The sequence below is a fragment of the Lithobates pipiens genome, unplaced genomic scaffold (assembly GCF_037356315.1).
Source record: "Lithobates pipiens isolate NorthernLeopardFrog02 unplaced genomic scaffold, aLitPip1_a1.2 Scaffold_28, whole genome shotgun sequence".
NCBI classification, from domain to species: domain Eukaryota; kingdom Metazoa; phylum Chordata; class Amphibia; order Anura; family Ranidae; genus Lithobates; species Lithobates pipiens.
Window position 1 is genome coordinate 208,281,024 of NW_027507789.1, and position 12,661 is coordinate 208,293,684.

The window sequence follows — 12,661 nt, forward strand, 5'->3', positions numbered from 1 at the left end:
AAGCAGAACGGCGGTCTACCTATGTAAACAAGGCAGATCGCCGTTCTGTGAGAGGGGAATGTACTGATCCTGTGTCCCTGCTAAGAACTGATCTTTACATTCCCCCAGTCAAAGCACCTCCCCCACAGTTAGAAAGCACTCCCAGGGAACACATTTAACCCTTTCATCGTTGACCCCTTCCCTCCCGGTGTTATTAGTACAGTGACAGTGCATATTTTTTTTTTTTAGCACTGATTGGTATTTGTGTCACTGGTCCCCAAAAAGTGTCAGTTAGGTGTCTGATTTGTCCACCGCAATGTCACAGTCCCACTATAAGTCGATGATCACCGCCATTACTAGTAAAAAATAAATAAATAAAAATATCCCATAGTCTGTAACTTTTGCGCAAACCAATCAATATACACTTATTGGGATTTTTTTGTGCCAAAAATATGTTGCAGAATACATTTTGGACTAAATAAGAATAAGAAATTAGATTTTTTTTTTTTTTTTTACATTTTTTTATTGGGTATGTTTTATAGCAAAAAAATTTATTATTTTTTATTTTCAAATTTTTTATTTTTTTTTTATAAAGCGCAAAATATAAAACCCACAGTGGCAATCAAATACCACCAAAAGAAAGCTCTATTTGTGGAGAAAAAAAGGGACATCAATTTTATTTGTGTACAGCATTGCACGACCGTGCAGTTGTCAAAGTAATCACAGAAAATGGCCTGGTCATGAAGGGGGGAGGGGGGGTAAACCTTCCGGAGCTGAAGTTTTATTATACATCGTGAATGCCATTCCTTTTCCCTGTAAACATACAGAATAGTATATGACAGGTGCACTTGAACTGTCCGCTTCTTCTGTTGTGTGGCATGGGACGTGTCCTGTGATGATCAGGCATGTTTGTAGTGATTGGCGCTGTGTGCGGGTCTGGGCTTTCCATATTTATCACCTGCACGCTATTAATATCAGCCTGGAACTTAATCTCCTCCTGCGGAGGGGGACACACTGGGCTTACTGGGATGAGCCTGCCTGTGTGTCCGGGCTCCGGGGTGACCGGTTGTTGGAATCTCAGAGCGCACAACAGGTGAGTGGCACTTACCTGACCACCGGTGACCACACTGCCCCCTAGCAGGAAGCAGAATAGGCTGCCATGTTGGGGTGATCCTTGTCAGTCTGTAGTGGAGGGATTGAGCGCTGCCTCTTGGGTGTCACTGCTGCTCAGTACACAATGTCACTGACACTTCGCAGACCTAAACAAGATTACAGGGAGAGCGTAGGGATCATGTGACACCAGTGTTACTCTACTCACAGCTGGAGAAATCACTGGTGGTTAATGTTTTCTGAAAATGTATAGCTGTTGCCAAACCTTTCTGGGTCTTTTTCTGCCGTGTTGATGATTTGTGTGTCTTGGCTTCCTAAACATTTAACATTTGAAATGCATGTGAGCTGTTTTACCTGATACAGACAGCACAGCCCGGCCCTCCACCTCGCTGCATTTAAAAGAGAAGTATGGCCAAATCTAAAGTCACATAGCTGACATATCAGAGCCGCTCCAGGCTCTGTGGAAGGATCCTGACAATATTGTTTGGATCCACCCAGCTGCCTAATTCATAGCTGGCTCCACCTCTCATCGTGCGGCTCTCCAGCCCAGCACTCCCAGTGGGCGCTGGAGGCGGGAGAGCGGTAACTGACAGTCACTGCTCTCACCAGACCAAGAATTGAGCGATCGACGGTCATGCGATCGCTCAGTTCTCTGTCTTAGAGCCAACATGGGACAGCTGCAGCACACAGGTGAGTATGAATGTTGTGTTTTGTTATTTTTTTTCTTTTATAAACCCCATACATCTTTTTTAGGCTGATTTTATACGGGCGTTCTCTGTAATGCGCATCCTGCCTGCTCAGCAGGGAATCTCTTCGCTGATCCCCGCTGAGCAGGCAGATGACAGGTCTGTGTCAACCCCGCTATGCAGAGCAGACACGGATACAGCCCCGCTCTTCACTATGGGGCTTTCAGATGGAAACGGACCATTTCCATCCGACTGTCATCTGATCCGCCAGACAGATGAGGGAATCCCTTATCCGTCTGTTTTTGGCGGACTGGATCAGATGGGATGCCGGCAGGTGTTAGCGGACACATGTCCACCGACATCTGCTGCTTCATAGAGAGCAATGGGTGGTCCCATCAGGTGTGCCTGAAAAACTGACAGGTGGATCTGATCGGACCACCCGTGTGAAACTAGAATTAAGCAATACAACATGGTCTCTGATCCAGCCCCAGCCTGCTAATTAGGTATTGCAGAGGTCCTGTATCTTTCCACAGGGTCGTGAGGGAGTCTCTTTACCCCCCCCTCTTTTATTAACCCCATAGCAGCCTCCTTAGCAAACCCTTGTCATACTTGTGACCTCCTCCCTGCTGATAACTCACCAAAGGCAGGACTGCTGACAGAAACACTGCGGAACGTCACTTGCCAGGGAGAGAGCGCCCCCTCTCTCCTCCAGCCTGTGTGGCACCTTAGGAGTGACCTGTGAAACCAGGTGAGTATTTCTGTGCTCATTCCTGCACAGCGGTCCTCCTGTCCCTGGTGAGTTGGCACCAGAAACTGTATTGCAAGTATGACATGGGCCTCCGTATTACAGTCAATGTTATTGGCTCAATTGGCAGTGAACACAGGCAGTCTAAATGATGGACAAATAAAATAAATCTTGGAATCTAATTCTGCTGCATGGTTATTGAAGCGCTTATTTCTGCCTTTGTTGAATCACAATAAAAATATTCGAACAGAATCTAATTCTGCTGTTTTGTTTCTTCTTTTTCTGTGTCACCAGCAGCGCGGACTCCAGTCATGGCTTGCTCCCCCCAGTTAGCCCAGGACGAAATAGACGACGGCGGACAACCAGTCAGTGTAAATCAGAGCCGCCTCTGCTGCGGACCAGTAAGAGGACAATCTACACAGCTGGGCGCCCACCCTGGTACAACGAACATGGCACTCAGTCCAAGGAGGCGTTTGTAATAGGTGAGAATGGCACTGCAAGCGTTGGGGTGGCTGAGAACAGCTGGCAGCTTAGTACATTATCATTATAAAGGAAAAAGAGGTTGGGACTTTACTTTTTGTGAGGCATAGGACAATTAAGTTGCAGTTGCCTCCATCCCCGTCAAAACGAAGGAAGAGGAGAAGTTGGGACTTTTCATGAAGCATGTGGATTTGAAAGCAAAAATAAGCTGTATAGGTCTGATAATGTTGAATTTATTAAATATTACACAGTAAAATGCATCAAAAGCAGTGGTACATATAGCATCTTCCATCATGATTAATTGATTCATACATTAGCATATTGCACATAGACGATAATAATCAAGTCAATTGGGTGAAGCGGTATATACAGAATATGTTACAAGACTACATGCTTATAGAATTTGTGGCATCTGAAGCTTGCCGTGTTTCGTGGCTATCTTGCCACTCATCAGGAGCTGATGTAAATTGGATGTCTATAAAACAAGGGCGGCACAGTGGTGTAGTGGTTAGCACTCTCGCCCAGCAGTAAAAAGGGTCGCTGGTTTGTATCCCAACCATGACACTACCTGCCTGGAGTTTGCATGTTCTCCCTGTGCCTGCGTGGGTTTCCTCTGGGCACTCCAGTTTCCTCCCACAAACCAAAGACATGCAGGTAGGTTAATTGGCTTCTGTCCAAAAATTGGCCCTAGTATATGAATGGGGACCTTGGATTGTGGGCTCCTTGAGGGTAGGGACCAATGTGAGTGTGCAATGTACAGGGATAGGGACAATTGTAGACACTCACTCAGGTTGAACTGGATGGACTGGTGTCTTTATTCAACCTTACTAACTATGCAATGTAAAACGAAAATATTATATCAAGCAATGAGTAATTCTAAAGAGTAAAAGTATAAATAAATGGAATATGCTTGAAACAACCACCCATACTCACAGGTGAGGAGATGGAAAGGGCGGGGCAGTGGTTGCGCGGGCAGCCGGGAACAGGATCCGGCACGGGAGCTGAGGCGGCACACCATGCGGCAACAAAGCAGGGAAGCAAAAGACATGAAGTCAACTAGGTGAATCGATGGTGACACGAGTGCCAAGGCTCTTGTACCATCTGGGGGTGGTGTAAAAGGACAAAAAACAAATTCAAACAAAAAACCACAAAAAAAGACTGTTGGTGTTAAAAAAAAAAGTGGTAAACACTGTGCAGAAACAGTGAAAGACGATGATCAGTGAAAAATGAAAAAAATGTGTAATGACAATGTGACAAAAATCTGTGATAGTGAGACTGTGTTGGAAACAATGGGGATGCTCCAACATTGTGAACACTGAGGCCGCGTACACACGGGCGTATTGTCTGCCCAACTAAGTTCGGCAGACAATCCGACAGACAGTCCGTTCAAAATTTGCATGAACGGACTTGACCACACACGATGAGCAGACAGTCCGCTGAAAGCGTGCGTGATGACGTGTACAGCACGTACGACGGGACTAGAAAAACGACGTCCAATACACTGCAATGCAACCTTCGGCCGTGTAAACCCTTTCTGAGCATGCGCCATACTTAGTCCGTCCAACTTGCCTACACACGAGCGGACTGTCCGCTGAAACCAAGTTTGGACGGACAAAACCAAGTTTGAACGGACTGTCTTACGGAAATTCCGTAAGACTTTGTTCGGCAGACTGTCCGCTGAAAAAGTCCGCTGAAGCCCACACACAAGCGGATTGTCCGCTGAAACACTGTTCAGCGGACTAAGTTGGACAGACAATCCGCCCGTGTGTACGCGGCCTAACATTGAAAGGTGAAAGGGAAGGAGGAGAGAAAGAAAAAGCAGAAGAGAATAGAGGGGGAAAAAAACAAGGAAGGGGGCGTGGCTAAGGAATGGCCGAGTAAAGCAGCATTTTTCTGGAGCTCCCGGTTCACGGCCTCATGCCCCGGCGATAACAGGCTTTTCTACCGGCATGAGCTCATCCAAGAAGCACCGGACACGGGGAGCGCCACCTGGGACCCCTCACAGCAAATCTGCCGGTTCGTTCCGCCGCTACTTCGGGCGCAACGAGGGATCTCCGCCGGGAGCGGCTGCGGCCTCTCCACGAGGCGCCTTACAGGCCTCACCGCAGCGGCTGCGAACAGCGTCCTCAGACTCACTTCTACCCGACGAGGAGACGCCTCCGGCGCTCTATATGGCGGAAGCGGAGCAAGGAGCGGAGGTGATGCCTGCCCCGGTGGCTCCTACGCCCTCCATGCTGGACCAGGACATTAGAGACATGCTTCAGGCCCTCCCAACGCAGTCTGCCATTGAAGCGCTGATTCTGCGCTTGGAGGAAACGCACAGGAGGGACATCCAGGAGGTCAGGGGAGAGGTCTCCAGCATTGCGGAACGGGTATCCACGGGGGAGTCATCTCTGACATCCTTGGAAGCCAGGGTCGCCGCTCTGGAGCAGTCGAGGGACCAGCACCGGGACACCGCCATCTCCCTCCAACTATACATGGAGGACCGGAGCCGCCGCAACAATCTGCGGCTCCGGGGGGGTCCCGGAGGCGGCGGGCCCGGAGGACGTGAGTGCGGTGGTTAGCGGTGTCTTCCACGCGGTGCCCGGAGATCCGGATGTGGTGGTAGCATTGGACAGAGCGCACAGAGCCCTCGGCCCGAGACCGGCCGACCCGGACAGACCGCGGGACATTGTGTGTAGACTTCACCGCTTCACGCAAAAGGAATCCATCCTGAGACGTGCCTGGGAGCTCGGTGATGTGGAGGTGAATGGCGCGACCATCCGTATCCTGCAGGACCTGTCCCGCTCTACGTTGCGCCGGAGGGCCCTTCTTAGACCACTCCTTGACCTGGCGAGACAGCTCGGCTGCACGTATCGCTGGGGGTACCCCCTGTCCGTCATGTTCCACAAGGACGTTGGAAGTTTCACCCTACAGACGGCTGCTGACCTGCCGGCTCTATTTCGATTCCTGGGAACGGAGCCTATCCAGATTCCGGACTGGCTACAGCTGCTTCCGCGACAGCTGGGTAGATCGGGCGCATCGATTAACCGGGGCCCCCAGCCCCCCCGCCAGCAACGAGGCCGTCGGCGACACCGATCTGCTTCAGGAGGCGCTCCACGTGAGTAGGCCATGAGCCGCCCTCTCCGGACAACCATCCCACTTCCATAAGGCAGAAACGGCACTGGCATAGGCGGTAAGAACACTTTGCACTAACTTTGCATATGCCCTTGACTCCTTTGCTGATTAGCCTTTTTGTGGGCACCCCCCTTCCCCCTTGCCGGTCGCACACCCTATTAGTTAAGTGGGGCTCCCCCCAGGGGCCCGCAGTGACCACACTGGAATATGCGGGTGTCACGGACTTTTGGCCACTTTCTGGACAGGTCATCCTTTTACTTTGTCCTGGGCAGGGATGTGCTTCGCTGACTATGTGGCCCTTCTCCTTTCTCAAGCCGCGGCCTGGAGGAACACATTGCCGGCCCTGATTATTGTTTGGCTGAGGGGGAAGGCCCGGCTGAGACTAACAGATGCAGGTCAATCACCCTCAGGCTCATCGGCAGGTCCTCCTTCTGCAGGAACTTTTCACGCCCCAGTACAGGAGGAGCAAGTGGGATTTCTATTATGGGGGACTTGGTGACTGCACTTAGCAAGCGGATTACCTATGGGAGATAGCACGGGGTTTTGTATTGACCTGATACCTCTTTTGTACTGGGGGAGGAGGGGGGACCCACGGGTTTGCCGGAGAACCATCGAGGGCCTTTACGCCTACTTGAGCACATTGTCGGATGGTGATGGGGAGGGGGGTTCTCCTTTTATGTTGACCTTTGCCTCAGCACCAGAGCATGCGTCCCGGGGGGAGGCGGGGTTGCTTGGTGGGGCGGGTGGCCGCGGAGGGGGCACGTGCCCTGCTGGACTTAGTGTTCGGTGCCGGGTGCTGATGGCCCTCTGCGGCTTCCGCTTCCGCGTGGCGGTCCCTTATGGTCCGTGTGACCCCCTGCCTTTGGTAGTTCCCTCCCGCCTTGCTATACTTGATGACGCAGAGGCCGATATGTGTAAATGCTAACCTGTTGTCCTTAATTTTTGTTTTTTCTTGTTATGCCGGTTTATATGTCTGTTTTTATTTCTTTTAGCATGTGATTGTTGATTGCCGGGGGTGAGGTTCCGCACAGGACCGGGAGTTCACCTCTACTACTCGGTTCACCCCAGCTCCCACTTAGGCTTATGCTCGGTGGCCAGAGACAGCTCTGGAGAGTGTTGCAGCCGTTTAGGCTACTTTAGTTTTGTTTATTTGGTCACACAGTTTTGTGACGGCCCCATACCCCTCACTTCTTTTATTTACGCCCCCCCCCCCCCTTGATACTCCCCCCTTTTATTTATAACTTACTTCCATCCCCTCTCCCCCTTGTTTGGTTTTTATTTCTCCTTTCTCCCCTCCCTCCCTCCCCCGTTCCCCTCCTCTGATTTGGTATACTTTCGCTTTTAGCGATGGATACTATCCATGTAATCTCAGTTAACGCAAAAGGTCTTAATATACCTGAAAAACTTAGGATCCTTATACACGACATGCGACGTGCCAAAGCGGATGTGGTGTATATCCAGGAAACTAATTTCAGGGACAGTAGTCTGCCATTACTTAAAAATCGACATTTTCCCCTGGCATACCACTCCACATATACTGCAGCCAAATCTAGAGGGGTGACGATCTTAATCTCGGCGAGGGTGCCATGGACATTGATAGATTCCCAGACGGATGATGAGGGACGCTTCCTGTATTTAAAGGGTATGATTGGGGGGAGGAAGGTCACGCTGGCGAACCTTTATGCCCCGAACGAACGTCAGGATGTGTTCCTTCGCAAAAGACTGGATCACCTTCAGCGTTTTGCTGAAGGCCAGTTGATAGTTGGGGGCGACTTGAACATCCCCCTCAACCCTTTAGAAGACACTTCCTCGGGTACATCTTCTACCACGCGAGACATGCGCAAACGTATAGGCCTATCCTTACATTCGGCGCAACTTATCGACGTTTGGCGACTTCTACATCCGGGGGAACGTGACTACACGTTCTTCTCAAAACCACACCAGACTTACTCACGCCTGGACTACTTTCTGATACCACACAGACAGCTGCATGCAGTGGCGTACACTTCCATCGGGTCGATTACGTGGTCAGATCACGCCCCGATCAGCATGCAGTATAATTTCTCAGACAAACATACGTACCCTCAAATGCAGTGGCGCCTTAATGAGAGTTTGCTTCAGGACCCTGTAGTTCTAGCAGATGTGATCAAGGAAATAGGCCATTACTTTGTCACGAACAACACCCCAGGCAGTGATATGGGCGTGGTATGGGAAGCCCATAAGGCGGTAATCAGGGGGGTCCTCATAAAACACGGGGCTAGGTTGAAGAGACAGAGGACTGAACAATTGGACTCCCTACTTGCGAAGCTCCATGCTACGGAACAAACGCATAAAACAGCTCCGTCGCGAGACCTTGGCGTAGAATTAGATGTCATTCGCTCCCAAATAAATGACCTCCTTCAGTATAGAGCTAAAGCTGCACTACAGAAATGTAGGCGGACGGTGTATGAGTCGGGCAACAAATGCGGGCGACATCTCGCTCAGACCTTGAAAACACAACGTATGGCATCCTATGTCTCACATGTCATGACCCCGTCGGGACAAAAACAGTCGTTACCCCTACAGATCTCCCAGGAGTTCAAGAACTATTACAGCTCTCTGTACAACTTGCCCGGGTCGCCGCCGTCCCCCGCTGCTGTCTCACAGTATCTTGCGGACTCCAAAATGCCATCCCTGTCCCCGGAGGTGCGTGACTCCCTGGAGGGGCCTATTACGTTGACGGAAGTTCAGGCGGCCTTGAAAAGTGCGAAACCGGGCAAAGCGCCTGGCCCAGACGGGTTGACACTCGCCTACTATAGGACCCTGTTCCCATCTCTGGGTGGCCCCCTCGTAGATCTCTTTAACGGGCTGGGGACGGAGACCAGATTTCATGACACCACTCTGCAGGCGCATATCTCGGTCATCCCCAAGGAGGGCAAGGATCTGTCCCATATCGCATCTTTATAAACTTAATTTCCCCCCTTTACTGAAATCGATACAGAAGCTTCTGGATAGTTGGGGGGGCGGTATGCACTCCTGGCTAGGCCGGTGTAATATTCTTAAAATGTCGATACTGCCAAAATTCCTCTACTTGTTTCAGGCCCTCCCGATCCACATCCCCCGAGCCTTTTTTGGGCAGGCTCACTCACTTTTCACCCGCTTTTTGTGGGCGGGCAAACATCCACGCCTACGTAGGACGATGCTTTCCAACCCCAAACATCGGGGGGGTTTAGCACTCCCGGAGCTTCGGAAGTACTATCATGCCACCCACCTCAGTAGACTCCTAGACTGGTGTCGCCATAATGACACCAAATTATGGACGCAGTTAGAGCAGGACCAATTTGAAATATCCTTGGCTGGCAGTCCGTGGTGCTATGGTGATTTACCTATTGAGCTTAGACGTCACCCCCTGATAGGCAATACTGCGAAGATTTGCTCGCTCCTTTTGACTGACCCGGAACTGTCGACGCCTGACTCGCCAGTGCGACCTATAATTGGCCATCCGAATTTCACCCCAGGACTCAGAGACAAATGTTTCCGGGACCTGGGTAGGCAAGGTCTTTCCCAAGCGTCTCATTTTAGTCGAATGGGTAGGTGGAAGACATATGCGGAACTGACGGACCCCGGGGCATACCACCTAGATTTCCTGCGGGCTTCCCAGCTTACCCATTTTCTCCAGAACATACCGCCACCACCCAATGACTCACAGAGACCCCTTACAAACCTAGAGAAGCTCTGCACGGAAACCGGGACCCTAACTCACGCATTGTCCATTGCATATGCGATGTTGATCGAACCCCCAAAAGATTTCCAACCCCCGTATCTTGCTAAGTGGGAGGGGGACCTAGCGGTGGCCTTCACGGACAATCAGAAGCGTCATCTACTTAATTTCACCCACAAGTCCTCACTATGCACCAGGCAACAGGAAACAAATTTTAAAATTCTTTCACACTGGTATAAAACCCCCGCTCTTCTACATAAGCTCTTCCCGACGACCTCGGACAGATGCTGGAGGTGCCACTCGGACGAGGGTACCCTCCTACACATATTCTGGTCCTGTCCCCGTTTGTACAATTTCTGGAGGGAGGTGTGGCGTATTACCCAGACATTCACTGACAGAGTGGTGCCGTTTTCGCCAGCCTATTTTCTTCTACATGTGACGGATATTCCTTCCCGGAAATATGGCAGGTCTGTGATACGGCACCTTCTGGATGCAGCTAAGACGTGCATACCTCTCAACTGGAAATCCCCGAACCCGCCAACTATTGCCCAATGGCTACACAAAGTGGACGACATCAGCCGACTGGAGGACTTGATCCTCACCAGCCAGCACCGACAGGAAGCGTACTCTAAAACGTGGCAGGCATGGAATGCCTTCAGGTTTTCTTCTGAGGGCCGGGCTCTCAGGAGCGTTGACTGAAGACCTTTGCAGGATACTGACACTGTACCCTCCCTCCCCACCCTCCCCCCTTACTATGTTTTATTCCCCCCCCCCCCTTTTTTCTCCCTGAACTGCCCCTCTCCACCCTCTTCCACCACCCCACCCCCCCCCCCCCCCCTGCGGACCTTTTCCGGCCCTTTAGTAACTTTAGGGGAAACCCTGAAGGGTGGATTTGAGATTTAAGATTAAAAAAGAAAAAGGGGAAGACCACATTTACAGGAACAGACACGTTGCTGCTCCCCGCACCTAGATAGGCGGGTGTGGTGTCGGCCGTGGGAATCATATGTGTCTAAATAGCCTTGCACTTTAGACCCACCTAATGGTATAGTTTTAGTGCTGAGCGTTCTGTCTGCATTGGTATAGATATGCTGCCGTTTGTTTTTCCTACAACTGTACTGTCATCTATGCTGTTTTTTGTTCTGCTCCCTGTATACTGGTCTTCTTATATTAAATAAAAAATTAGAAAAAAAAAAAAACAAGGAAAAAGAAAAGAAAAAAAGCAGAAAAGAAAGAAATAGAAATGTGTGACATTGAAACCGTGTTGGAAGCAATGGAAATGCTCCAACATAGTGAACCCTATCGTTTAGAGATAAGAAGACTCAAATGTGTGATAGTGAAGTTGTGTTACTAACAATAAGGGCCGGTTCACACAGCGAGGCGCGGCGAGGCGTCTCCGACTTACCTCGCCGCGACCTGCGGGGAGCTCAGCGGCGACTTGCAGAGGACTTCTGTATAGAAGTCAATGCAAGTCGCCCCCGAAGTCGCCCCGAACTAGTACAGGAACCTTTTTTCTGAGTCGGAGCGACTCGAGTCGCTCCTCTCAGAACGGTTCCATAGTACTGAATGGGGGCGACTTGCGGGAGCGAGGCGAGGCGAGCCGTGTCGCCTCGCCTCGCCTCGCTGTGTGAACCGGCCCTTAGGATGTTCCAACATAGTAAACATTGAATATCGTTGAAAGTAAGAAAGCTGTGAACCACAAAGATATGGCAGGAGAAAAAGTGAAATGAATATTTGCTGAGTATGTTACCTAGATGTGTTGAATAGAGAGTACACCCCACTTTATGCATGGTAGTCCCAGTCTACAGCCCCTTTGTGTGTGTGTGTTGGTAGCAGTACTAAGAAAAAATGTTTGTGCCGCATGTGGGCGCCAAGGTCACGCTGGCGAATATGTGGGAGGAGGAGGCGTCACCCCTCAGACAAACGATGGCCGCCGAGTGGCGCCAAACTACTCTCCCTCGTGTCAAACGCCCGATGGATTCACGGCGCCATATGATGACGCCGACAACAGTCGTGTTGCGCCGGATGCGTGGCGTCGATGCACTGCAGGGTGACCGCCTGCCCCCCCTCCATAATGAGGAGCGGGGGAGGACCCCCGATGTGCATCGCAGCTCCCTGAGCCAGACAGAGCCCCAACTAGCACCACCGGACCCACAGAGTCCACACCCCTCACATACACCAGACCCATGGACCACAATGGGACTGTGACAGTAGATCAAAAAATTGCATAAACAGTATCTAGACAAGGCATATTTCCCAATTTCCTACAGTATTGTAGGGAAAGAAAATAATTCTGGCACTGGGGTATTGTGTCAAAAAATCCTCTAGAAACCTATCCTGAATCTTATCCCGCAGTATTGCAGGGACCAGAGGAAGGGAACGAAGCTTGACACATTTGTCTCTGTGTCAGCTAATTGCTAAACAAAACCGCATGCTTCCATCCCTATATGCTATAAAGGAACCACCCCCCCCCCCCCCCCTTATTTGTCAAAGTTTAAGAAAAACGCCCAGCCACATCACTCATCCACAGTGTTCTATGAATGGAAAACTACAAGACCCAACAGCCTTAGCGGCTGTTAGCTTGTAGTTCTCCATGAACTACCATGGCGCTGGGAGCACTGTGGTAGTTCATTTATTCTTCCTATCAGAATGTATCTGACTGCCTGTATGAGGTATGTACAGATACATTTACAGGTGTGCAGGAGTCCTGCATGGTATCGGTGATCTGCTGATCACTGGTGCAATGCTTTACAGGCTCCTACAACAAAAATAAGTGCATATATCTTTAACTGCAAAAAAATGCTTTTTTAATATGTTAATTATTTTTTGTCAAAAGGTGAACTTATA

At 50.3% G+C, this 12,661-nt stretch overlaps 1 protein-coding gene across 5 annotated transcripts in view; it reads left to right on the forward strand.

Moving 5' to 3' along the window:
• Positions 1-12,661, forward strand: part of UCKL1 (uridine-cytidine kinase 1 like 1) — a 56,438-nt gene that overhangs the window by 3,935 nt on the left and 39,842 nt on the right. Inside the window, exons 1-2 of one of the 5 annotated variants that reach the window (XM_077460396.1) lie at positions 932-1,072; positions 2,818-3,002. In XM_077460396.1, the coding sequence (XP_077316522.1) occupies positions 1,008-1,072; positions 2,818-3,002 (250 nt within the window). In that variant the 5' untranslated portion in view covers positions 932-1,007. Of the gene's footprint in view, positions 1-931; positions 1,073-2,814; positions 3,003-12,661 lie in introns of those variants that run through there. The other 4 variants (XM_077460397.1, XM_077460395.1, XM_077460399.1 and 1 more) reach the window with 4 other exon arrangements.